Genomic DNA, 27,958 nt, shown 5'->3' with positions numbered 1-27,958 from the left:
TGTGACAGTGTTGTACTGAGGGTGTGATGGTGTTGAACTGTAGTGTGTGATGGTGTTGAGCTGTAGTGTGCTATATACTGAGTGTATGTGGTCTTCAGTCCTACCAGAGATCAGAGACAGATCAGTTTTCACTCCAACAAAGACATTCATTCATTTTCTCTGTTTGATCTCACAGATTCACTCAGAAAGGACACGCACACACACACACAGACACACACACACACACTTGTACTTTCATTCTGTTCTCCTCCAGGCTGTGAAGTTCCATCTCTGCTGTTTCCTCTCTGATTCTCTGTTTCCTGTGCTGTGATGTGTCTGATATTGCTCGTGTCCAGCGGCGCCGCGCGAGGTTGAAAGTCTCGAAGAGTCGCAGAGTGTGTGTGTGTGTGTGTGTGTGTGTGTGTGTGTGTGTGTGTGTGTGTGAGAGAGAGAGAGAGAGAGAGAGAGAGAGAAACAGAGAGATAAGATCAAAGCCTGATGTGTATATGATCAGTGTCCCAATCTCTTTGAATCTTGAGGAACATTTGTCACTTAATTATCTTAATTAATTAATCAATTAAGGCTTAAGAATAATTTTCAATTGATTAAATTAATCAGAGCATCTCTCTCTCTCACACACACACACCCAGCTAAAGGTGTGTGAGTTCAGATGGTTGGCAAAGTCTTTTGGGAGCCAATCATGCTGTTCCTTCCCGTCATCCCTCTGGCTGCATCGCTCGCTCCCTCTCTCCCTCCTTCCATCGCTCCATCTCTCCATCATCTGATCTAATGATTGTGTAGGTGAGAGCAGGCAGACAGACAGCAGTCGCAGGGGAGAGCGAGAGAGCACGCAAGAGAGAGAGGGAGATAGACGGGTATCAAACAGAATGTGACTAGCAGCAGATAGTCTCCCTGCACTCGTTTTGTTCATCCTTTCATCCTATCATCAGTTCTGCTTCCCTACTTTCTCCTCTACCAATGACACTTTCCATCCGCTTCCACAAAACTGAAACAAACTAGCGCTACACACCCCGCTCTGATCACACACACACACACACACACACACACACACACACACACACACACACACACAGACATGCTGAGATAGTTCTCTGTTCCTGCTGGAGAATGTGGCAGCATTTTATTTTCAGTACAAAAAAAGAAAAGCAAAAAAAGTCAGAAATACAGAGTCTCCAAAGCTAAAAATAGAAACTCCACTTTCTTCACTGACTTGGTTAAAACAGTCATTAATACAAGTTATCTGTTTTTCACACTCAGACAAAAAAAAAAAACCCGGAAAACATATTTAACAAAATTTACACAATAATCAGCTGTTTGAGTGCTCACTGTGTCACTCTTTACCTTTATTACAGCGTCCATTCTTTTCAGGAGACTCACTTTCAGCTTCTCTAAGAAATCTGCAGACAGACCTCCAAAGTCCAGTCTTAGAAGTTGGTTGATCATTTTCTGAAGTAAAAACACATTTAGTGGTGGAGATCATTTCCACTCAGTTTAGGAAATGGAGTAAATGCTATGCTTTGTCCACCTGCATGAATAAACTCTGTTTACTGTTTCATTATTGTTTAACATTATTGTTCAGCAATCATTAATCTGCGCCAAACTGAAACTAACAGCCAAAAATTATCAGTTACAAAGCCATTATGAACTTCAAATGTTGCGTCAAAATTAATAATTCACAGATTGGATAGAAAAGTAGTAAAACTGCACAAAACCAAAATCCAAAAACCAAAACCAAGTCATTTTCAAATAGAAGTACAAGTTTCAAAAAATTAATTTTTTGTTTGAATTTATAGCCGTGAAATATTATTCTTAGTGAAGTAAAATACCCAGTTAACCCTCTAAGGTCTAAGGTCATTCTCTCTTGATTTGTTCATATCTTTAAACTTTCCTTTAAAGACTCATTATATAACATGATCCTCATATGTTTCATATCAAACATTACATAGCTCCATTATCTTCATCACTACTTTCAAAAAACGCTGCAGCAACTTCAGCAGCTGTAAACTCTGCACACCATCCCACACGTGTCTCCGATGTGGACTGAATGAAGAATGAAGGGTTTCCGGTGTGGTGGGTCAGTCCTTAGTGATTTCCTGAGTGTCCATTGGTCAGTTTCACACAGAATGTAGACGAAAACACGAATCCATCAGTTCCACTTGGTGAGAGGCAGATGACGTGTATCTCAGCCCCTCTTCATAGCCTCATAACTCCAGATGTGAGTCATGTGATAAGATGCAATGGAAAAGGCGACTCTACAGATTCACTTTGATGAACATGAAGGTGATTGTTGAAGATGAATATACACAGAGCTGCTTTATCAGAACTACAACCCCATTTCTAAAAAAGTTGGGACGCTCTGCAAAACGTAAATAAAAACAAAACACAATGATGTGCAAAGCATGTAAACCCTATATTTTATTAAAAATAGTACAGAGACAACATCAAATGTTGAAACTGAGGGTTTTGTTGTTTTTTGAAAAATATATACCCATTTTGAATTTAATGGCAGCAACATGTTAAAAAAATTTGGACAGGGTCATATTTAGCACTATGCTGCATCAACTCTTCTTTAACAGCACTCTAACAGCGTTTTGGAACTAAGTAGACACTGCTGTAGCTCTGAAGCGAAATGTTTTTAATTCTTGTTTGATATAGGATTGCAGCTGCTCAGTTCGGGGTCTCATTTGTCATGTTTTTTGGATTATAATGCGCCAAATCTTTTCAGTGGTGACAAGTCTGGACTGCAGGCAGGTCAGTTTAGCAACCGGACTCTTTTTATACGGAGCAATGCTGCTGTAATACATGCAGAATGTGGTTTGACATTGTCTTTCTGAAATAATCAAGGCCTTCCCTGAAAAAGACGTCGTCTGAATGGCAGCATTTGTTGCTCCAGAATCTGTATATATCATTCAGCCTTAACGGCCTTAACAGATGTGCAGTCATCATGGATGCTGGCTTTTGAACTGTGCACTGTTAACAAGCCAGATGGTTCCTCTCCTCTTTAGCCCAGAGAACGCAGTGTCCACGATTTCCAAAAAGAATTTCAGATTTTGATTTGTCAGACCACAGGACACTTTTCCACTTTGCCTCAGTCCATTTTAAATGTGCTCAGGACCAGAGAAGGCAGCGGCGTTTCTGGATCATGTTAATATTTGATTTTAACAGCATTTGTGGATGCAGTGCCGAACTGCTATCATAGACAGTGGTTTTCAGAAGTGTTCCTGAGCCCATGCAGTGATTTCCACTACAGAATTGTGTCTGTTTCTCATGCAGTGCTGCCTGAGGGCTCAAAGATCACGAGCATCCAATGTTGGTTTTCAGCCTTGTCCCTTATATACAGAGATTTCTCCGGATTCTCTGAATCTTTTAATGACATTTATGTACTGTAGATGAGGAAAAGCAAATGTTCTTTGTTATTTTACGTTGAGAAATGTTATTCTTGAATTGTTGCACTATTTGCTCGTGCAGTCTTTCACAGAGTGGTGAAACCTCCTCATCTTTACTTCTGAAAGACTCAGCCTCTCTGGGATGCTCTTTTATACCCAGTCAAGTTATTGACCTGTTGCCAATTAACCCAATTTTTTGTTAGATGTTCCACCAGGTGTCTCTTTTAGCATCACACAACTATGCCAGTCTTTTGTTGTCCCTTTTTTGGAACATGTTACTTTGTCTTTGTACTATTTTCACTTAAATATAGGATTTAAAGGATTTGCACATCATTGCATTCTGTTTGTATTCACATTTTGCACAGCGTCCCAGTTTTTTTGCTGAAAGGGTTGTAAACTTTTTCCTTAATTTATTGAAGAGTAATAGATAAAAATTAACATTACTTCTGTAAACATTTCAAAAAGAAAGCAAGGTGTCCTCAAATTACATATTCGGAGTTGTTTGCTTTTGTTTGTTGAAGGGACACAGCCAAGTATCCAGTGTTTACTCTCGTCTTTCAGTGCAAAAGCAGCACAGCTGTTAGTGTGACTTTACTGACTTTTACAGATTTTTCTTCTTCTTTCATTTGGGCTGCTCTGAGCTTTTAGTGGATGCCCTGGTGTGTGTGTGCGGTGGATGGTTTAGTTAGACGTCGTGTCCGATAAGTTTCAGACTGTGAGTTTGCCCATTTAAATGGGTGTGAAATTATGTACGATGTCCCTGCGTGTGTTTGTGTGTAATTATGTATGATGTGAATTTTCTGGCCTCTAAAAGCTTCATGCATCAATAATTCCTCAAAGAGACCACACACACACACACACACACACACATGCAGTGTCAGTTTTCTGGTGTGTGCTCGTGTGTGTGTGTGTGTGTGTGTGTGTGTGTGTGTGTGTGTGTGCGCTTGTCTTGCTATACTTGTGGGGACCTTATGTCCTCACAACGATAGGAAAACATGACATTTTTGTTCAAGTGGGGACATATTGTTGGTCCTCACTTTTTTGGAAAAACTAAAGGAGCAGAATATTTTTATACACGAGGTTGAGGTTAAGGTTCAGTTTGAGTGTTGGTGCAGTTTTATTTTGCTACGTTAATACAAAAATCAGTTTAAGACTATCGAAGTTCTTACAAGTATAGCAAGGCAAATGTGTGTGTGTATGTTTTCCTTCATTGTCACTGAGGCTCAGGAATGCACACATACTTTCTCATGTGCTTTATTTGTTGTACATTATAATGTGTAAAATCTATACCAGCTGCAGTGACCTTGTCCATTTCACTCTCTTTCCATTCATTCCTTCATTTATTTTTCATCCTTTTCTTCTCTTGCCTTGTTTAATTATTTTAGATTCAATACACAGCCTGTCCCACATAAATACACACACACACACACACACACACACACACACACACACACACTGCCCCAGGATCACCCCTATAACACACGGCTTTGTCAGACAAGCATGAAAGCAGAGAACTGATACAGAGAGAGAGAGAGAGAGAGAGAGAGAGAGAGAGAGAAATTTGAAAGAAATTTGTAGAGTTTAAGTAACAAATCGAGCACAGAAGAGTGTTCAATACATCAACACAACTGCCTGCCTCTAAGGCTCTCTACAATTAAATCTGTGTCTATTACTCCCTGCCTCTAAGGCTATTAATATTTTAATGTGTCTCTACCATTGCCTGCCTCTAAACACATTTAAATCTGCCTCTATCAATGCATGCCTCTAAAGCTGTCTACAGGTAACTTAGCATATATCACTGTTTGCCCTACCTAAAGGCTGTCTTCAAATAACTCCACCTCTATCACTGCCAGCCTCTAAGGTTATACACATTCAACTCTGACTCTATCTATGCCTGCCTCTAATGCTATTGGCATTTAGCTCTGCCTCTATGACAGTCTTTATGACTGCCTGCCTCTAAGATTGTCTACATTGAAATCTGTCTGTATCACTGCCTGCCTCTAAGGCTGTCAACAGATAAGTCTGCCGTCATCACTACCTTCCTCTAAGGCTATATACATTTAACTCTGACTCTATCTATGCCTGCCTCTAAGGCTAAATACATGAAACTCTGCATCTACAACTGCCTGCCTCTAAGATTGTCTACACTGAAAGCTGTCTCTACCACCGTTTGCCCTAAAGGCTGTCTACAGGTAACTCCACCTGTATCACTGCCAGCCTCTAAGGCTATATATATTAACTCTGCCTCTATCACCACCTGCTTTAAGGCTATGTACTTTTAACTGTGCCTCTATCACTGCCTGTTTCTAAGACTATTTATATTTAAATCTGCCTCTACCATTGCCTGCCTCTAAGTGAATATACATTTAACTCTGCCTCTATCACTGTTTGCCCTTAAAGCTGTCTACAGGTAACTCCACTTTTATCACTGGCTGCCTCTAAAGCTATATACATTTAACTCTGCCTCTATCACTGCCAGCCTCTAAGGCTGTATATAGGTAACCCTGCCTGTATCACTGTTTGCCTTAAAGGCTGTCTACAGCTAACTCCACTTCTGTCCCTGGCTGCCTCTAAGGTTATTTACATTTAACTCTGCCTCTGTCACTGCCAGCCTGTAAGGCTGTATATAGGTAACCCTGCCTGTATCACTGTTTGCCTTAAAGGCTGTCTACAGCTAACTCCACTTCTGTCCCTGGCTGCCTCTAAGGTTATTTACATTTAACTCTGCCTCTGTCACTGCCAGCCTGTAAGGCTGTATATAGGTAACTCTGTCTCTATCACTGTTTGTCTTAAAGGCTGTCTACAGGTAACTCCACCTCTATCACTGGCTGCCTTTAAGGCTATATATATTTAACTCTTTGTTTAGCACTGTTTGCCCTAAAGGCTTTATAGAGGTAACTATATCTCTGTGACTGTCTGTTTCTAATACTGTCTGTCAGTAATGTCACATTAAAATAAGGTTTAAGATTAATAAGCCTTAAATGTATTATCTGGATAATAAACCTGAAGAGCAGGAGGTTAGCTCAGTAATTGTTAACCCAGGGTGAGATTAGCACACCTAATCTCCACTAACCCTCTCTCTGCTAATCTTCGGTGAATCTACCTCTCGGTCTTTTAATCTCCAGTGACTTTAACACTCTTTAATCTTCAGATGGTGCCCTGAAAAGCTGCAACTGGAGGTTTCAGTGAAAAGTTCAAGGTAGAGCGACTCTGGGAAACAGACAGAGCAGGATTTTACTGCATGTGTCTCTCCAGCACATTCTCTTCAGTTACTCATTCACAGTGCACGATGCATTGATTCTATTGATTTATAATCTGATTTAAGTAATTAACTTTAGGTTGTTTCTCAGGTGAATTCAGATAAATTCTGTTTAGCCAGATAGACAGTGTGTTTATGCGTGTGTCTTCATGAGCACCAGCACAGTGATGCTTCTGTGTGCAGTGTGTGTGTGTGTGTGTGTGGGTGTGCAAGTATAATGGTGTACACATAAAAATCTTAATTCCAAAAAAATGGGATAATGTAAAATGCAAGAAAGCAGTTATTAGTAAATTCTGTTTGAATTGTATTCAATTGAAAATGGCACAAAAACACAATATTTAATATTTCATGTCATGAATTTTATGTATTCATTTATTTTTGTAAATATTAGGGATACATTGATACTGATACCTGCTGTGATGTAAGCAGAATGTAACTGCTGTGCTAATGAACAAACCCAGTAAAGGAGGATCTGCTCACACAGAGCAGTCTTACTGTAGAGGCTGCGTTTCATGTAGCAGGTCAGTCAGAGGGAGCATTTTCGTACAGTGTGAGTATATAAATCATAGCTTTGCCCGAACACGATGGTCTATTCAAACATACAGTGTGAGTCACCAAAGAACAAGATTTCTAAAATCACACAATGTCTGTCTGACTTTAGAGGACATTCAGCTACAGCTTAACCAGCCAATCAAAAGACTCCAACAGGATGGAAAACTAGAAGTGTGAGCTCCTCGAATGTGATTCCTGCTGTCACTGTGCTGCTGCTGCAAGAGACAGCTGAGGATCAAAACTATGAAACTTACTTTACTTACAGCTGTACAGAAGCGCTTTACTGACTGGGAACAAAACCTGCACTTCTCCACTGCAGCGCTACTCGATCAGAGATCGCTAATGTAGCAGAGCTAGCTAACGCACTTCATTTAATGTCAGATAAATTTAATGATTTAACTGTTAAGGTTCACTACACTCAGTTGTGCTAACAGATACTTCATTCTGAACGGGTAGTCAGTGTGGTATCAGACTTGCTATCAGTATGTACTCATACTTGGTCTGAATAAAATGGCATTGTTGCATCCTAGTAAATATAAATGAATTCCGTTTGATGCCTGTGACATGTTCCAAAAAAGTTAGAATGTTCACCACTGTGTTATATCACCTTTTCTTTAACAGCACTTAATAAATGTTTGAGGACTGAAGACATAAATTGTAACAAACTGTGCAACATGTTTTAGTCAGAGAGATCTGGACTGCAGGTAGGCTAGTCAACATTTAGCTTAAATGGAGCTTTCACAGATGTGCAGGTTACCCACTCACCCGACACACACACACACACACACACCATGACAGATGCTGGATTTAGAACTTTATGCTGGCAACAAGCTGGATGGTCTTTTTCTTCTTTGGCCTGGAGAACAGAACATCCATTATTTCCATAAACAATCTGAACGGTTGACTTGTCAGACCACAATACACATCAGTCCATTTCAGATAAGCTCGAGCCCAGAGAAGTCGACAGTGTTTCTGAACATTGTTGATTTGTGACTTCCACTGTGCAGAGTACAGTCTTCACCTGCATTTGAAGGTACAGCAACGGACGGTGTTCACTGACAACAGTTTGTCAAAGTTTTCCTGGGCCCATGTGGTGACATCATCACAGAAACATACTGGTTTTAAAAGAGCTGCCAAATGAGGGGTCGAAGGTCATGGGCATTCAGTTGTGGTTTTAGGTCTTTTACTTTACTCACAGAGATTTCTTTGGATTCTCCAACCGTCCATAAGAAGAAATTTCTTCTTAAACCCACTTACGCAGTTTTGATAAAGATTCTGACATTCACCAATGTTTTCTTATCTGGGATTTGCTCTTAGGTAAGAACAGAATCTACACACAATCAAGAGCACAAAGGTGAGAACAGTTTTGCGCTTTAAGAACACGTCATGAATCTGACGTAGACTTTTTCTTAGGACCTTTCTTAAGACTAAATCTAAGAAAAAACTTAGAAAGACATTGATGAATGAGGCCCAATGATCTTAAACCGTTTAAGATTATTTGGGGACACATTTTTGACCCTCCCTCGCTCATAAAGGACTGGAAGGACTGGGCCCAGCATGATTGCATTCTCTGTTGAAGATGTTAATGAACATTTTACAGCATTCCTAATTTTTCATTGCTGCTGCCTCAACTTTTTGGAACATGTTGCAGGCATCAGTTTCAGAATGAGAATATATTTACAAAAACAATGACAGTGATAAGATAAACATGACACATATTTTCTTTATACTGTTTTTGTTTAAATATAGATCAATATGGATTTACAAATTACCGCTTTTTGTTTTTATTAGTGATTCAAACACTGTCCAACTTTTTTGGATTCGATGTGTAGTAGTGTGTGTGAGGAGCTCAAATGGTGTGTTTCTGCTGTAGTAACTGTGTGCACACACCAAATGATTAAAGTTTGTGTGTGTGTGTGTGTGTGTGTGTGTGTGCGCAGTAGTAAGTGGGTCAGAGAGTTTCAGTTGATCAGCAGATGGTGTTTGCTTTCCAGTGGCAATAAACAAATGCACCCAGCAGAACCGTAAAGAGCGGAGATACCTCACTGTTTGTGTGTGTGTGCTAATATAAAGTGATTAGGAGTGTGAATGATAATGTGAGTGTGTGTTATTTGAGCAGGTGTATGTTTATGCCCTAAGTGACCATTTGCGCCCTGCAGTGACCATAACTGTGGTTCAGTGTCACAGCTGTGGATCACTGGGGGCAAAAACAGCCTGCAGAACCATATAGAACCAATTAACCAGCACTCCATTCACTGAGGGAGGGGTGCGACCTAGCTCAGTGTTTCTAGGGAACCCCCACCCTACATAGCCCTGCATATTGTACTGTTTGCCAGCCCTCACAGAATCCCCCTCCTCTCCAGCTCTCTCCTATGTTGGTTTGACCCTGTCCCATTCTACCCTCTTGTGGCTCCATCTAATCTTGGTTCCACTTCATTCTGAATTTTTGCTATCTTTATTCTACGCTGTTCTGGCTGTGTCCTATTTATGTCCTGCCTCTTCCCAAATTTATCTTATCTTGATTCCTGACTACTTCCTAACTAATTCCCATCCTAGCTTAATCCTATCTCAGTTCTGCCCTATCCTGGCACCATCCTCTCTTAGTTCCATTCTATCTGTATTCTGTCCTCTCTTGATTCCACCACATCCCAATTCCAGGTCCTCATCTTAGTTCTGCCCTGTCTGGACTCTAGTTGATTTCTGGCTACATCCTATCTTGTTTGTGTCCCATCTTGAGTCTGTCCTATCTCAGTTCTGCCCTATCTTGGCTCAATCCTATCTTGATTCCACCTCATCCCAGTTCCATCCTCTCTTGATTCCACTCTGTCCCAGTTATATCCTCTTTTGATTCCACCCCATCGCAGTTCCATCCTCTCTTGATTCCACCTCATCCCAGTTCCATCCTCTCCTGATTACACCCAATCCCAGTTATATCCGATCTTGACTCCAACCCATCCCAGTAATATCCTCTTTTGATTCCACCCCATCCCACTTATATCCCATCTTGTTTCCCCCATCCCAATTCCATCCCATCTTTATTCCACCCCATCCCAGTTATATCCTCTCTTAATTGTACTGCATCCCAGTTATTTCCTCTCTTGGTTCCACCCCATCTCATTTATATCCTCTCTTGATTCCACCCCATTCCAGTCATATCCTCTCTTGATTCCACCCTATCCCAGTTATATCCTATCTTGATTCTACCCCATCCCAATTATATCCTATCTTGATTCCACCCCATCCCAGTTATATCCTGTCGTTTTCACCCCATCCAAGTTCCATCCCCTCTTGATTCCATCCCGTTCCAGATATATCCTCTCTTGATTCCACCCTATCCTAGCTATATCCTCTCTTAATTGTACTGCATCCCAGTTCCATTCTCTCTTGATTCCACCCCATTCTAGTCATATCCGGTCTTGATTCCATGCCATCCCAGTTGTATCCTATCTTAATTTCCACCCCATCTCATTTATATCCTCTCTTGATTCTACTCTGTCCCAGCTATGTCCTGTCTTGATTGCACCCCGTCCCAGTTCCATTCTCTCTTGATTCCACCCATCCCAGTTATATCCTCTCTTGATTCCACCCCATCCAAGTTATATCCCATCTTGATTCCATCTTGTCCCAGCTCCATCCTCTCTTGGTTCATTTCCACCATGCTGAGTCCATCCTATCTCTGTTCTGCCCTATCCTGGCTCTCACTGATCTTGGTTCCACTTCATCTTGACGTTGTCCTATCTTGATTCCGCCCTGTCCTGGCTGTGTCCTATCTTGATCCTGACTCGTTACAATTCCATCCTATCTTGGTTCTGACCTGTTCAGTCTGTATCCTATGTTGATTCCACCCTGTCCTTGCTCTTTCAAATCCTGGTTTAAACCCACCCTCTCTGCCCTTTCTCAGTTTCGTTCCATCCTGGCTCCATTCTTTCCTTATTCCACTCCATCTTGTCTTTGTCCTATCTTGGTTCTGACTTGTCCTGACTCCATCCTGTCTTGGTCTCACCTCATCGAGACTCCATCTTGTTTTATTTTTTCTGTTCCTGGCTTTACTGTTACTGCTCCAGCTATGCCCCACCTGGTTTCCACTCTTTTGGTAGATCAGCTCCAGTGAAGAAGTCTGAGGAAAATGTCTTCAGTGATGTTTAATTATTTTAGTAACTCTTAATAACTCCAATAATTCCTTCATATGAAAGTTGATTATTGCGCTGTAAATGCTCAGTGTAGCGATGGTGGTTGAAGGTGTACAGTGATTTCAGGATGGAGATTAAGACAGTGTTAAAGATTCAGCAGGTCTGTGATTGGCACTGCTGGTGCTTCAGAACAGCCTCTGTAGAGGAACACTGACTCTGATCTGAGCAGAGAGTGCAGGGATTTGAGCGAGTCCTTTTAAAGGGAGCGTGAGAACCTGGAGTTTAACACTCAGCTTCTCAGTAATTACGGAGACTCTGAGATTGATCAGTTATTAGTTTGTTTCTCTCTGAGAGCCGAACTCACTCAGATTAAACACATCAGTGAAGCTGTTTAAAGATTTGTTTGACTGTTTTGCAGAATTAATTTAATCACATCAATCTATCATTTCTCTCTTGAAACGTGCCCTCCTCTCTCTTACTCTCTCCGTCTTTATCTCTTTCTCTCTCTGTCTTTGTCTCTCACTCTTGCTATCTCTCTTTCTCCCTTTTTCTCTGTTTCTTTCGGTCTTCATCTCTCTTGTTATCTCTCTCTCTCTATTTGTTTATCTTTTCGTGTTGGACATTTTCGCTCCTCTTATTAAATCTTTCAGTCTAAACGTATAAACTTGGTGTGGAGGTTCTGGGCACTGATGTAAAATACGTCTCTGCTTTTCATCCCTCTATCCCTCCTTTTAGCTCTTCTTTTCATCCCTCGCTTTTCCTTCTATAGGCTTTAGTTCATGTTTCAACTCTGTGTTTCTCCACTGATCTGCAGGTTTGGTCCTCCGAAGCTAGTCATCACAGAGCTGACCTGCGACTGAGCTTCTCTCCACTCACACTTCATCCTTTCTTTCTTCATCCCTCCATCCTCCTACTGACACACACTGACTCTCACACTCCCGTCATTTTCATGCTGCACTCTTAAAAAACAGTTCTTCAGACAGTGGTGTGTGTGTGTGAGTGTGTGTGTGTGTGTGTGTGTATGTGTGAATTGGTACATATTTTAAGTTGCCAAAGAAAAGACTGTTCTCTTCACTCATCCCCCTCTCTGTCTGTCTCTCTCTCTCTATATTTCTCTCTCTCCCTTTTTATTTCTTTCTCTCCTTTTTCTCTTTTCTCTCTCTCTCTCTCTCTCTCTCTCTCTCTCTCTCTCTCTCTCTGTTATATTGATTGACTCTATAAAATGTTTTATTCCACTTAATGACTGAAACACACGCAGACACACACACAGACACACACACACACACACACACACACACACACACACTCACTCACAGGAAAGGAAAAACAAAAGAAAAAGAGAGGAGACAGAGAAAGACAGAGAGAAAAGGATTGGAAGAGTGTGTGTAACAGAGAGAGAGAGAGTGAGAGAGAGAGAGTGAGAGAGAGAAAGAGAGAGGGAGTGTAACAGAGAGTGTGAGTGTAACAGAGAGAGAGAAAGGATAACGGAGAGAGAGTGAGTGAAAGAGAGAAAGACAGAGATAGATGAACAAAGAAAGAGTGAAAGCAAGAGAAAGAAACATAGAGAGACAGAGAAAGTGTGTGGAACAGAGAGAGTGAGAGAGAAAGAGACAGAGTGGAACAGAGAGAGACAGTGTGAGTGTGAGAGAGCGAGCGAGCGCTGGTGCTAGAGAGGTGGAGCTCTCTCTCTCTCTCCCTCTCTCTCTCTCTCTCTCAGTCTCTCTGGCTCACTCAGTCGCGCTCAGAGCCAGTGGAGCCCTCGTGCTGCATCTGAGCTGATGGACTTGTTGTTGTTGTAGTTGTTGTTTTTGTTTATTTTGCTGGGAGAGTTGTTGTGTTTGTGTGTTTATCGGGTGGACTTCCTGCTGCTACTGCTGCTGTTGTTGTTGCTGTTGTTGTTTATGTTTACTCGGCTGGTGTGATGGGACTGTCCAGTTTACTGCTGTTTTACTCTCTAACACTGCTGACCGCTCACACCGTCCAGCTCAGAGATGGACGGGATAGACAGATCAGCCAAGCGAGTGAGGACGGAGAGAGAGCACAGCAGAGAGAGAGACGGAGCGGAGGAGCGGACGGAGGAGTGAACGGAATGGACAGAACGAGCGGAGGACTGAAAGTGTCGTCCATCAGGACGTCCAGCGTGGCTTTGATCGGAGACTCAGCTCACAGTCAGGCAAGAGTGCTGTGGGCAGGACACAACAACAGCGTGAGTACAACCACACACAACTACACAACGACACACAACTACACACTAATATACACACCACGTATACACTAACTCACTACATACAACACTTACTCTACACACAGAGTGCTGTGGGCAGGACACAACAACAGCGTGAGTACAACGACACACAACTACACACTGACATACACACTAATATACACACCACATACACACTAACTCACTACACACAACACCTACTCTAACACACACAGAGTGCTGTGGGCAGGACACAACAACAGAGTGAGTACAACCACACACGACTACACAACTACACACTGACATACACACTAATATACACACCACATATACACTAACTCACTACACACAACATACTCTAACACACACAGAGTGCTGAGTGCAGGACACAACAACAGCGTGAGTACAACTACACAACTACACACTGCTACACAACTACACACAACTACACACTGACATACACACATACACACTGATATATACACCACATACACACCACATATACACTAACTCACTACACACAACACATACTCTAATACACACAGAGTGCTGCAAGCAGGACACAACAACAGTGTGAGTACTACACAACTACACACTGCTACAAAGCTACAGACTGACATACACACTAATATACACACCACATACACACTAACAAACACACTAACTTACTACAAAAAACACTAATACACATAGTGCTGGGGGTAAGATACAACAACAGCATGAGTACTACACAACTATACAACTACACACTGCTACACATTACTACACACTAACACTCTAACATACACACTATTATACACACTAACTAACTACACACAACACTTACTCTAATACACACAGAGTGCTGTAGGCAGAATACAACATCAGCGTGAGCACCATGCAACTACACGCTGCTATACAAGTACACACTGCTATACGCTGCTACACTCTGCTACACAGTAACATACAAACAAACACTTACACACACACTAACATACTACAATTACAATGACAAACACACACATATATGGGGGTATGCGCAAAGTGTGAGTTCATGTGTACTGTTGTATTTGTGTTTACACACATAAGTGAATGTGTGTATTAGTGTGTTTTAGTGTGTTTTAGTGTGTGTGTGTGTGTGTGTGTGTGTTGTTATCCAGTGTGTTTGTTTATTCTCTAACTTTACCAGTTTCAGGACAGCGCTTCATTTGCATATTAATTTGCATGCCTGTAATATAATAACACTGAAGTAATTAAGTGACAAGCAGAAACTGAAATAAATGAGTGTTTAGGTCTGTCCAGCTCTGCTACTCCAGCTTAATGACCAACATAATGAAGAATTCTGATCTGAATTAAATACATTTTTACATAGAAAAGTCAGCAGTAATCTGGAGGACATCTCCGTGTGTCCATCAGGGGGCAGTGCTCTCACAGCCAGGGCCAGAAACTGACAGTTAGATCAGTACAAAATTAAAGTGCTTTCAGGAGTCCGATTCACAGCCCCGTCTGTGTGTGTGTGTGTGTGTGTGAGATTTTAGCATTTCTGTTATGAAGGACACCGGAGCCCAACGTCCACTCAAAAAAATAAATCACTGCATAAATTTAATTGAACTGTGTCATTTCTGTTCAGAGTCAGCATTTACTGACCTTCTTCACTCAAACTGTAACTAATGTGGAGGTCATTTGTTGGTGTAGGAGGCCACGCCCACTTTCACGTTAGTGTGGTGTAACGTGTTTCCAGAGACTGAACAGAAGAAGTGATTCTCCGAATGTGATACAGAAGAATTCAGGGTGTGTCTCAGCAGGGATGCAGGAAAGGCAGGCTGAGGGAGCTGCAGCACCCCTGATTTTAGGACTGCAACTATTTAAAATAATAATAATAACTAGAAAGGGAAAGTGAACGAACTTTAAGTTGCCTTGAAAAAAAAGCCAGCGGATTGTGTTAAAACGTTGACTGTTGTTGCTAAAGTGCTACTTAGATGGTGAGAGGTGGTTGCTATGGTGTCCCAGGTTCCTGCTAAGGTGTTGCTAGGAGGATGCTATGCTATTAAATACACTGATACCTTAAATTCACTGGTTCCTTAAATTCAATGCCACCTTAAATTTCCTGCAACTTTAAATTTATTGCTACCTTAAATCCACAGCTACCTTAAATACCATTGTCACTTTCAATTCGCTGCCACCTGAAATTTACCGATACCTCAAATCCACTGCCACCCTAAATTCACTGAAACCTTAAATTCACTGCCACCTAAAATATACTGCCACCTTAAATTTACTGATACTTCAAAACACTGCCAGCTGGATCTTCTGGTACCTCAAATCCAATGCCACCTTTAAATTTACTAATACCTTAAATTCACTGCTACCTTGAAACCACTGCTCCTATAAATCCAATGCCTCCTTAATTCCACTTCCACCTTAAATTCACTGCCACCTTAAATCCACTGCCACCTAATTATGTGGAAGTGTAAATAGTAGCATTAAACTGCTTCCAGATGCACTGTAAACAATGGCTGATACTGCCCAGAATCATTGCTGTGCTCTCAAATGCACCAATAATTTAACTGAACAGCCTCTCCTGAGTTTCAAATCAGTTCAAAAATTTCAACCTCAGCTGAAAAGTTCTGCGTCACTTTTGACGAGGTAACCAATCAAAAAAGAGGTAAAACTGAACTGGAGAGTGAAAGTGGGCTGAACAGCAGGATAGATTTACTCACATTTGTGATTAAAAATGACTATGTACAGTCCTGGAGATCACAGAGGTTTGATTGAAACCCTAAAAAACAGACACCACTCTAGCTCAGTGATCAGTTTACTGTAATGTAGAAATATGACGCTGTGTCTCTGAGCTGGTTGTGATGTTCTTGCTAATGTTGCTAATGTTTCCATGGACTGAGTATGAAGAATTAAACCTGGTGGACTTTTTCTCCAAAATGAAGCGCAATGAGTGCAGATCTGTTAAGGGATGTGTGACATGGTGTGAAGTGCTCCTTCCTCGCTTAGCAAAATTCCTGGCAGATTCCTTATGGTTCAGATGTGGATTTTTGTGGAATACGTTCCACCGTCTGACGCAGCTGCTTTAACATGGAGATCACTCTTAGACATGGGATGATGACACAGTCATCTGCTGCGGCGAACTCCATTTACTCAGCTGCCCCTGAGCACTGCTCAGAGGTAAACAGCACAAACGTGCAGGTCTTACAGAGTTTAAATGTTTTTAAGTTTAGTGTGATGCACTTTGGCCAAGTCAAACTAGTCTGAGGTTGAAGCAAGATTTTCGAGGGAGGCTAAAAATCAGCGACTCTCAATCACCGCTCTGTTAAATGGTTCAGACAGAAGTTCCATAGCGCTACTGTTTACAGCCAGATGTGACGACACAGTGACTGAGAGAAAGTCTAGTAGATGTGCTTGTTTTAGAGCGGAGTTTGTATTTTTATCAAAATCTGCAATAGCCCCGATTGTTTAAGTAAACGCCATATTTTCATATTTTCTAACAGTGAGCTGAAAACTGGCCGCTTTGGGGGTGTCATTCAAACACACACCAGTTGAGTTTCAAAGAGAGAAAGTCTGTGCAAAGTTTCAGGCCATTTCTGGTCCCAAACACAGCCTAATATTGGTTTTAAACTTAAAAATAATTATCTAATCTAATAATATTATTAGTAAGGATTTTATCCACCATTATCTCTCCCACTCTGTGTGTGTTCCAGTGTTAAATCTCATGGCATGATACAGTGGGTTACTGCGCCACACATAAAGAATCTGATTGGTCACCACTCAGCTCATTTGCATAAAGTTCATCCAGAATGAGAGAGCAGAGAGAAGACTGGATATCACTTTACATCCTCTCATTACAGCACTGCATGACACATTGTGTTTGATGTAAATTAGCCAAATTAATTAATTAATTAAAAAAAAGATGGTACCACTTTAGAATAAGACTACTCTTACAAAGGCTTATGAGTTGTTTAAAATTAGTTTATTAATGGTTATTACTTAGGTCATTAACACTTTCAAATCATTAATAAGCACATAAATAAAAAGGTGAGCTGTTATCTGATGAATATTAATAATGTGATGATCCTGATGGTTTAATTCTGACTGATTCTGACACTAAGATCAGTAAACATTAAAATCTTAACTTCAGCAGTATAAATTATGGTTTACTGAAGTCACAGAAGTCACTGCTGCCCCTTTTTATTTGTGTTGTAAATGCTTATTAATGATTATTAGGTGTTTATAGCCTAATTATTAACCATTAATAAACTTATTTTAAACCATTCATAAATAAGAGCAGTGTCAGGATACTGTTAAAACTCAGATTTCGATGTTTACTGAACTTACTTTGGCATCTTCATCATCAGAATTAAACTGTCAGCATCATCACATATTATGATCATCAGATATCACAGCTCACTATTTAATTAATGTGCTATAACTGCGTATTAATAATTTTGAAAGTATTTATGACCTAAGTAATAACCATTAACTTATTTTAAACCATTCATATGCCTTTGTAAGAGTAGTCTTATTTTAAAGTGATAATAAAAAGTCAAAGCGTTTTGCATGATGTCATCATTTACGTCTCATATACGCTGCTTAAAATTTCAACCCCCAGCTTAAACTTCTCCCCACATCTGTGTGTCTCAGAGCTCCGTAGTTCAGTAGGCAGGGTTCTGCTCAGGGAGTCAGCCATGTTCTAGAGTGTCTCATTGTCAAAATCAGTCCGGTGCACTGGAACTTTAGCTCCCTGAAAGTTCTCACAATGCACTGTAAAAACCAGTGAGCACTGCTCTCTGACAGAAACAGCATCATGCAGCTTGACTTTAACTCTCCTGTAACGTTCAGCTGTGAGGAACAGCAGTGATGTCCCGATGTGCGTTTGAAAGTAGTAAGAAAGTATGTTTTTCTCTATAAACATTTATCTTACATCTTTAGCTCAATTAATATCAATGCAATCAATATTGAGTGTAATCCAGTTTTTCATCTCTTACAGATGTTTACTTACAATAATAATTCACTCATCTTTTATTTAAAAATAATTTACATTTTTTTTCTGTAAGTTGGCAAAAAACTAGACATTCAACATTTGTTTATTCTTACAACCCCATTTCCAAAAAAGTTGGGACGCTGTGCAGAATGTAAATAAAAATAGAATGCAATGATACGCAAATCAAGTAAACCATATTTTTAAAGGAAAATACTACAAAAACAACATATCAAATGTTGAAACTGAGAATTTGTATTGTTTTTTGAAAAGTATATGCCCATTTTGAATTTAATGACAACAACACGTTCCAAAAAGTTGGGACGAGGGCATGTTTACCGCCGTGTTTCACCACCTCATCTTTTAACAACACACTATAAGCGTTTGGGAACTGAGGAGACCGACTGCTGTAGTTTTGAAAGTGAAATGCTTTCCCGTTCTTGTTTGATTTCAGCTGCTCAACAGTTCACAGTCACATTTGCAGTATTTTTCATTTCATAATGTGCAAAATGTTCTCAGTAGTGACAGGTCTAGACTGCAGGAAGGTAAGTTTTGTGCCTGGACTCTTTTAATACGGAGCCATGCTGCTGTAATACGTGCAGAATGTGGTTTGACATTGTCTTGCTGAAATAAGCAAGGCGTTCCCTGAAAAAGACATTGTCTTTTAATGACATTATGTACCATAGATGATGAAATCTCCAAGTTCTTTGCTATTTTACATTGGGAAACGTTATTCTTGAATTGTTGCACTATTTGATTGTGCAGTCTTTCACAGAGTGGTGAACTCCTCCCCATCTTTACTTCTGAAAGACTCTCTGTGATGCTTTTTTGTACTCAGTCATGTTACTGACCTGTTGCCGATCACCCACCAGGTGTTTTTTTTTTAACATTACACAACTTTACCAGTCTTTTGTTTCCACCGTCCCAACTTTTTTGGAACATGTTGTTCGCATCAAATTGAAAATGGGCAAATATTTTTCAAAAACAATAAAATTTCTCAGTTTTAACATTTGATATGTTTTTTTTTTTCAATGAGATACAGGGTTTAAATGAATTGCATATCATTGCATTTTGTTTTAATTTACATTTTGCACAGCATTTTTTGGAAATGGGGTTGTATTTAGACTTTTTAAATATTTTTGTCATACTGGTTGACCATTTTCTGAAGTAATCCAAACTCATTCAGTAATGTTGAGTCTGGACACTGGGGTGGTCAGTCCACTGTTCAGCTTCTTTGTTTGATGTTTCTGTCTCCTTTTCTCAGTGAAGCTTCTTGACAGCTACACATCCTTTCAGACCCATAGCGCTGTTGTGTTAGAGTTGTGTTGTCACAGTGGAAGGATGGACAGAAACACCTGTGGATGTTTTCAGATCTGAAGCAGCTTGATTTTCTCCTCTCTCTCAAAGATGAAAGCTTTACGTGCTGTTTATCTGATGTGGACAGTTTTGGTGTCTACCAAGTTCTCCTTTATTAAGCAAGTGGATCATCTTATATCTGATCTTCTCACAATCCTGTGCATCTTCACAGAAATATAACTCAGCCTCTATTTCATAAACACCTTCATACCTTATATAAATAATTTCTGACATATAGATGTTTGAAGTGAGAGAAGAAACTGTGTGGAAAGTGCAGATTTCAAACTCAATTCAGAACACACTGCGTCTGTGAGGAGAAGTAGAGATATTTATTTTGATTTGAATTTGATGAAAAGTTATTGTTGTTTGTTCAGACTTGCAGAAAAAAAAGCATGCTTTACATTTAAACCATGTTTATAATTTTTTTGATGTGGAAATAAGCAAAATAGATGATAATGCAGAATTGAGCCTCCATACAGACTAGAATAAGATATAAATAGTATGTTACATATTATGTAACTTTGTGATTAATTGAGTAATTATGTAACTACACATAAATAATTATAACGGCCAAAACACCAACAGGACAAACATAGACTCTAGAATGTTCTCATTCACTCCAACTCATTTTGCTCTAATGTTCTTTCTCGGAACATAAAGTACAAGTGCATGTTTGTCCCATCAGTGTACTCTGGCCTTAAAACAAGACTAAGGTCCAATCCCATTTCAGCCCTCACCCCTAAGACTCAGCCCTACCCCTCCACTTTGCGTGATCATCTAGGGGGGGGTCCCGATTCTTGTTGAGGTAGAGGAATGTTCTTTTTATTTGAGGGTCCCATTTCGTAGGGAAGATTTTAGCTACTTCCCTGTAACTCAGTTCCAAGGGGCAACATTCAAAAACAAGGGGTAGGGGTAAAATTAAAAATGGGATTGGGCCTATGTAGGATTCCACCCTCTCTGGTGGAAATGTGTAACTGCATGCAGCGTGTGGAACATTTTGTAACGTGGGTTGTGTTTCGGACCCCCACAAGCGGATGAATCTGACTTTTGCAAGTGCACTGAAGGAGAATTCAGAGAGAACTCAGTCTAAACTTGGTGAAGGACGCGTCTTCTGAGGATGTGAGTGAATTATCTACTATTGTCATCACATCTTCATCTGTATAATATTGATTTTGAGATCATTTGAGGCCTAAACATCAAGCCGGACCTTCTTTCTGAGTCTGTGTGTGACATTAATATGTAAAATGTACGACATGGTGTGAAAAACTTGACACCTCTGACTTTTAAATGATTATTTCAGGATTTACAGGGCGACTCACAGCAGCGCACTCACCATATTTTAGTTCTTTATTCGCTGTCCATGGTGCTGATGGTGTTATAGTGTGTTGTGATGCGGAGTGTGTTTGGGTGGGGCCAGAGTGTGTACTGTGTTTTATTCTCTCTATAAACACCTAAATATTTTCTCTACACCTAAATTCAACTACTTTCATATCAGCCTTCAATTCTTCAAATTACGTTTGTGAATGTATAGTAACTATTTAACCCTCTGTGGTCCACAAACTCGCCCGTGCATCAAATTACCTGTTTCTATATATGTTTATGTATCTTTGTGATGATCCAGCACAGAAATCCAGTTCAAACATTTCCTGAATCTGTAGAGTCACTCTTTCCATTCCATCTCATCATGTATGTGACTCACATTCGGAGTTATGAGGCTATGAAGAGGGGCTGAGATACATGTCATCTGCCTCTCACCATATGGAACTGGTGGATTCGTGTGTCCATCTACATTCTGTGTGAAACTGACCAACGGACACTCAGGAAATCACTAAGGACTGACCCATCACGCCGGAAACCCTTCATTCTTCATTCAGTCCACATCGGAGACACGTGTGAAATGGCTTGCAGAGAGTTTACAGCTGCTGAAGGTGCTGCAGCAGTTTTAGAAAGTAGTGATGAAGATAACGGAGCATTTTGATATGAAACATATGAGGATCATGTTATATGAAGAGATTTTAAAGGAGAATTTAAGAAAATTGAGAAAATGACCTCAGACCACAGAGGGTTAACGTGTCTGAAGGGCCTGTCACTGTTTAATGAGAGTGTACATGATGCACTTGTCCATCCGTCTGTCTGTCTGTCTGTAAGTGGAAGCGATGATGGATAACTGTCCTCTGCTGTATGCGCCCGTGTGTGTGTGTGTGTGCGTGTGTGTGTGTGTGTGTGTGTGTGTAGCACTCTGCGGTGCTATTTTGGCTGATGCCATTCATGCAACTTTTACTGAGCTGCATGAGTGATGATTTTAGAGACTGCGACAGCAACACGCTGTGACACGCACACATACACACATACCCACACACACACACACACACCCTCATGTATATGTACACACTTATATTAAATTCATGGCAGTATGATAACACACGCATACACATTTACTAACACACACATACTGCTTATTTTTCATGTTAATATATACTGATATATTTATGTATGGATTTATGACTATGTATATGCGCTTTACACTCGCACTGCTGAACCCACACGGCTGCTGAGCTCATATCACTGACTGCTCGTGAAGCGCTCTGTTTCTACACTCAGTTAAAACTCTTATTTCATGGCTTTATTTATTCTACACATCTTTGTTTCTGTTCTTCTTAATTACTTTCACTTGCTGTAAGTTTTGTTCTGGTTATTTTTTTATCCATTGAATAAGAAGAATTCCACCCATTTTCCAAAAAATCCTTCTTAATTGAGTGTGTGAGATGTAAACAGAGTGATTCAGAGTGGTTTGGTGTGAAATGGTTCAGATGTCTTTACAGTGGTGGTGATAGGAACCAGGGGTCGCCATGACTACAACACAAATATAGACATTTTATTTACTATCCAAAACCACCAGTGAACCTACACGAGTCTTCTGAGTTTTATATGGAATGTTGATGATGGAAAATAGTGGAAAATCTGAAATAATAAGTTTTCTTTGGGGACTATTTTGCCTCACAACACCCTGCATGTATCCCTCCACCATGAATGGATTATAAGTTCTCAAAACTATCGTGAAACAGTGTCTCAGACATCAGGCAGCGTATTCATAACCATTTGATGTAGTAACTTTCTGTGAGAGAGCTTTTAAAAAGTGGATGTCTGGTTCCTATCACCACCACTGAACAATTCATACCAATTTTGCACCAAACCACTATGATCAAGTGCTTACATTCTAAGCACTTAATTTTGCAGAAATTTTGGACTTTAAGGACTTATAAATCACAAGATAAATAGCAGTTTGTTTGCATCTTAACAGGAATTATCAGAGTTTGCTCTTCGCAATTATCAATAGTCAGCGTTTATGTGAAGTGTAATTTCCTGAAGATGAAACTCCTGAGCTTCACCTGCAGAAATCTTCACTTTAATCTGTTTATCAGATCAATCCAAACAGGTTCTGAACACCAGGACTTTATTAGAGAGTTCTAAATAAAGAAAAGAGGAGCTCAGCTTTGATTTAGATCTCAAATGAGTTTAAACGTCAGCACAAGCGTCACTGTTGATCATCACACAATCAGTTCAGATGAACTCTACACCAGCGCGGCAGGGCAGGTGAAGGTGATGATATGATAAAAATATAGCATCACGATTGTTTCCCACAATATTTAATATGCAGTTTTTCTGAGGTTTATTAAGAAGGAGGGATGACAGACTGCACCAGCAAAACAACAGAGCTACACTTGAACAAGGCTGAAAACTATCAGCACAATTAAGAAAAAAAAGGAGTGAAAATAAATGAATAAAATAAGCTGATGTCATAACGAGCTGCCTCCAATCAGCTGCTTGTTACTATGTAGTTCGTGCAGTTACTAAACACTGGTTATTGTGTTGTTGTTGTTTATAGGCTCTCTATAGTTGGTCTAAATATATAAAGTGACCTCCCCAAATATTGGCACCTCTTATAATCATGAGCAAAATGAGCTGTAAAATATTCTCAATTATTCTTGTTGATCTTTTACTCAAAATATTAGCAAAAATCTAACCTTAGTTTAAGGTGTAATGATTGAAAATAAAAACTAAATCTTGTCATGAAATACATTTTCTTAAATCTATGTGTGCCACAATTATTGGCAGCCCTAGAAATCCTTAAGAGTGAAATCTAACTGATATATATTCCCATTCCCATTATTTGATATTTTTAGGTTTACCTGAGCAATTAGGAACATTTAAATGGTCAGCAATGATTTGCTTCACTGGGGAATAAATGTGAGATGAAACACAGACCAAAGTCTCTCAATCCATCCATCACTGTGAGAAAGAGCAAAGAAAACATCAGTGATGAGCCAGAAAAGGTTGTTGAGCTGTTCAAATCAGGAAAATATCCACACAGCTGAAATGCCAATTTCCACCATCAGGGCTACAATTAAGAAGCTTAAAACAGCAGAAGATGTTAGGAATCTGCTGGAAAGAGGCCGCATGTCTGTACTGACCCCACACACAGTGAGGAGGAGGTTTGATTGGACAGCGAATCTCCAGGATCACAGACGAGGACCTGCAGACATTAGTTTGGTCTCAGGGTCAGAACATCTCCAAACCACAATCAGACGCCACCTACAGAACCACAAATTCATGGTAAAAATGAGAAGTCGGCTCAACTTAACATCATAAAGTAACTGATTACATGGCTTTTCATGAGTTGACTCAACTCGAGGACACCAGAGTTCACCCGGCTCAGACTTCGTCTGCTGACTGAACACTAGAAGACTTTAAAAAAAGACTCTGAAAAAAGACTTTTAAAAGTCTGACACTCTCTCACATCTAAAGACAGTGTCAGAGTTTTAGTCACAGACTGAGTCTGCAGAGTCTGGGGCTTTTTCAGGGTCACTATTTGCAAGACTGCAGCTGGATTTCTGAGATTATTTATTATTGTAGTGGGACTAATGGGAGGACATGCTGACTGGGCATGTTCAGCCTAGGTCACTGTAGAATAGTTTTAGCATCTCATCACCCAGAATTATGTTAATTAACCTGTAAAATATGCAGTAACTTTTTTATTTGATATAAAGATTTACATATCAACAAAACATGCAGCGATTCAGTATTGCTGATTGGCTGGGCTGTTATGAACTAAACCATAAAAAAGGAACAAACAAAATAAGAAACACCTGTTGCAGAAAGCAAAAAAAACCCATTGATGCTTCTTCAGTAATGCCATTCTTAAGGTCCTCTGCACATTTCCTTACATCACTGTTACATTCAGTGAACCTGAAATATTAAAAGAGCCAGTTTACATTTTAGGTTAATATGATTATTTTTTTTTAAAGTGGAGCAGATTTGCCTTTTTACAGAGGTTTCAGATTCGCAGTATTTTCATGCATGTATTTTATCCCTTACACTCTCTCTGCTTCTCTCTCCATCGCACTGTGTGCATGTACTTGCCCACTTTCTCTCTCGCCTCTGGCACATCACTATTTACATGAGACAAGACTTAAACTAATGATATTATTAAACACTGTTCATTTCATTGCAGCGTCAAGACGAGAAAAGACTGAACTAAGACAGACTGACCATCTCACACCAAACGATCGAGATGATGTGAACACGACGCAACTGTGACAAGACTCTAATGATTGTATTCCGACATTGGAAATTTGCCTGCAATGGTGAAATCACTTGAAAAGTCGTTTGGTGTGGGGCCGGCATTACTTAACTCAAAAATTCTCGGTCTAAATCTGTTAGATAAACAAAACAGAATTTGTGTTTCTTACTCAGTTTCTCCACTCGCTGGGGCTTTGTTCATTACACAGTCCCCTCTGGCATTTCCTCCTCTTGGGATTCCAGACATGGACAGCTGGCATTGCTGGGATTCAAACTCACAGTCTCCTGATGTTGGAATGGATTATTAGACAGTTGCACCACAAGAGACGACGACACGATTCAAAATTAAAACAACGGTCATTTTCTATAGCATATTAAACATTTATGAGCACAAAATCTGAGTTGCTTCAGGTGTTCCTGAGTGAGGCATCCGACTGAGCCATCAACCCAATGGGAGGGTGTGAGTCTGAACTCCAGTGATGCGATAGCCCTCTGTAAGTGAGAACCCAAGAGGTAAAATAGTAGTTTTGTGACGGCGAGAGTCCTAGCTAAGGGGGAAAATTGAGCTTAAAATAAATGTATTTTATTAAAAACGGCTTTAATTAAAATTAAGAGAACTTTTGACTGAACTAAGGCATCTGAGTTGGGTGAACTCTGATGTCCTCAAGTTGAGTTAACTTAAGCCATGTAATGAGCTACTATATGGTTTTGAGTTGAGCTGACCTCGTTTTTGACGGTGTCATTGGGGGAGGGGGGGTGGGTTTGGGGGGGCAGAAGGACGTCTCAAACTCAAGCCTAGATTTGTGTCAATATTTTGCATGAAAGATCAAAATGATCAGCAATAAAGAATATTTTTTACAGCCTATTTACCAGTGGTTCCAATGTTTGTGGAGGGTGCTGTAAAGGTAAATATACAGTGTGTCTAATGTAGGATTAGGGCCAGGGTGAGGGTTTTGATTAGGTTTTGGATTAAGTTTAAGGTGAGGGTTAGGATTAGAGCCAGGGTAAGAGTTAGGATTAGGTTTTGTGTTGAGGTTAAGGTTTGGATTAGGGCCAGGGTGAGGGTTAAGATTAGGTTTTGGTTTGAGGTTAAGGTTAGGGTTAGGATTAGGGCCAGGGGGAGGGTTAGGATTAGGTTTTGCACTACTGCTACTTCACTTATATGCTGTTGATGTGTTGCTGCTAATCTGTTAAGAGTTTATTAATCAGCTACAAAGGACCACTCCAAATAAAGTTTACCAACAAGACTTATTTCCACAGTTTGCAGCATGCTACGCTTGTAAAGATCTCGATTCAGCACAACGTCTTCCACATTTTTGTTTTCTGCTCCGAACGACAATCTGCAACTGAAGCTGAGCTTTAATAATAATAATAATAATAATAATAATATGGTTTTCAATAACGTTGTGACTGCCCCTGTCTGCTGCTGCCTACTCAGCTGTGTAGCTCAACTACAGATTCGGCTTTGGCTGGTAACGTTAGCCGCTTTCACCAGTTTCATTTTAATTAAGGGCTCTGTTTTGGGTTTGGGTGTAGCTTCACCTTCTTTGTTGTTTGTTTGCTTCACTAAAATTTTAACCCTTTACCTTACAAAGTGACATTAATGCAAATGAAACTAAAATGCTGACAATTTTACTCATCAATGCTAAAAATATAGCTGGTCATCCATATAATGTCAGGACACTAACGTCCTTTACAGCCGTTTAAGTTGTAAACTGGTAGTAATTTTCACAACAATCAGGGCAACATACATTAACTCCTTAAAATCTCAAGCTTATTACATACTGAAGCTTATTATTCAGTAACTACAGGGACTTCAGTGCAAACTGACTGAGCTATTCTTAGATTACAGAAGTGTGTAATAAAACTTTTAACTCCTTAAATGGCCGGGCCGACGGGCTCAGGCCATTTAAGGGTTTAAAAATGAATTCTCCCGCGCTCCCTCCAGCCTGCATCTGCTTTGTCGTATTAATTTGCAATGCAGAGGCTCATGGGAACTCAGTGCTGAGAAAGATACATCAAGTCATCCTCAGGACTTGGACAAAAGAAGGACATGTTTCTTGAAGGTCGCAGCCCCCAAAATGAGTCACAGTAAGAGTTGGTCTTTTATGATTCCTGCAGTTGTTCAGTGTTACAGAGTGTTGAGATGTAATTTATCACGATAACAACAACATCCTAACTAGACTAAATTTCCTAAAAACTGTCCTAACTTAAACCCCAATAAACCCCAACAGTGTCCTAACTTCTGTTTAAGCATCTGTTTCTATCATTTTTAGGCAGCTGTGTCAGGCAGCATAGTTCACTACCAGCATAATGACGCTACATTTATTTTATTTATTTATTTATACTGTTTCACTGTGAGATGTTTTTCTATTCTAACTCTGCATTTTAAAAATCTCAGACGCTGCAGTCTCGATCTCCACCGTCCCCCTTATTACCTTGGTGTGTTAATGTTGATGATAAAATATTACAGTGATGGTGGTGAATAGTGAGGAGACAGAGCTGAACGTGTGTCTGTTTTTTAGG

General features: G+C 40.1%; 1 protein-coding gene across 1 annotated transcript in view; it reads left to right on the top strand.

Moving 5' to 3' along the window:
• The first annotated feature begins 13,090 nt into the window (after nt 1–13,090).
• The window catches only part of sorcs3b (sortilin related VPS10 domain containing receptor 3b), a 119,602-nt gene continuing 104,734 nt past the window's right edge, over nt 13,091–27,958 (top strand). The window contains exon 1 of the mRNA XM_036593842.1: nt 13,091–13,533. Coding sequence (XP_036449735.1) covers nt 13,249–13,533 — 285 coding nt within the window. The 5' untranslated portion in view covers nt 13,091–13,248. The remainder of the gene's footprint in view (nt 13,534–27,958) is intronic.

Source organism: Colossoma macropomum, unplaced genomic scaffold (genome assembly GCF_904425465.1).
Source record: "Colossoma macropomum unplaced genomic scaffold, Colossoma_macropomum, whole genome shotgun sequence".
Taxonomy (NCBI): Eukaryota; Metazoa; Chordata; class Actinopteri; order Characiformes; family Serrasalmidae; genus Colossoma; species Colossoma macropomum.
This window is presented reverse-complemented; position numbering and strand designations above follow the sequence as displayed.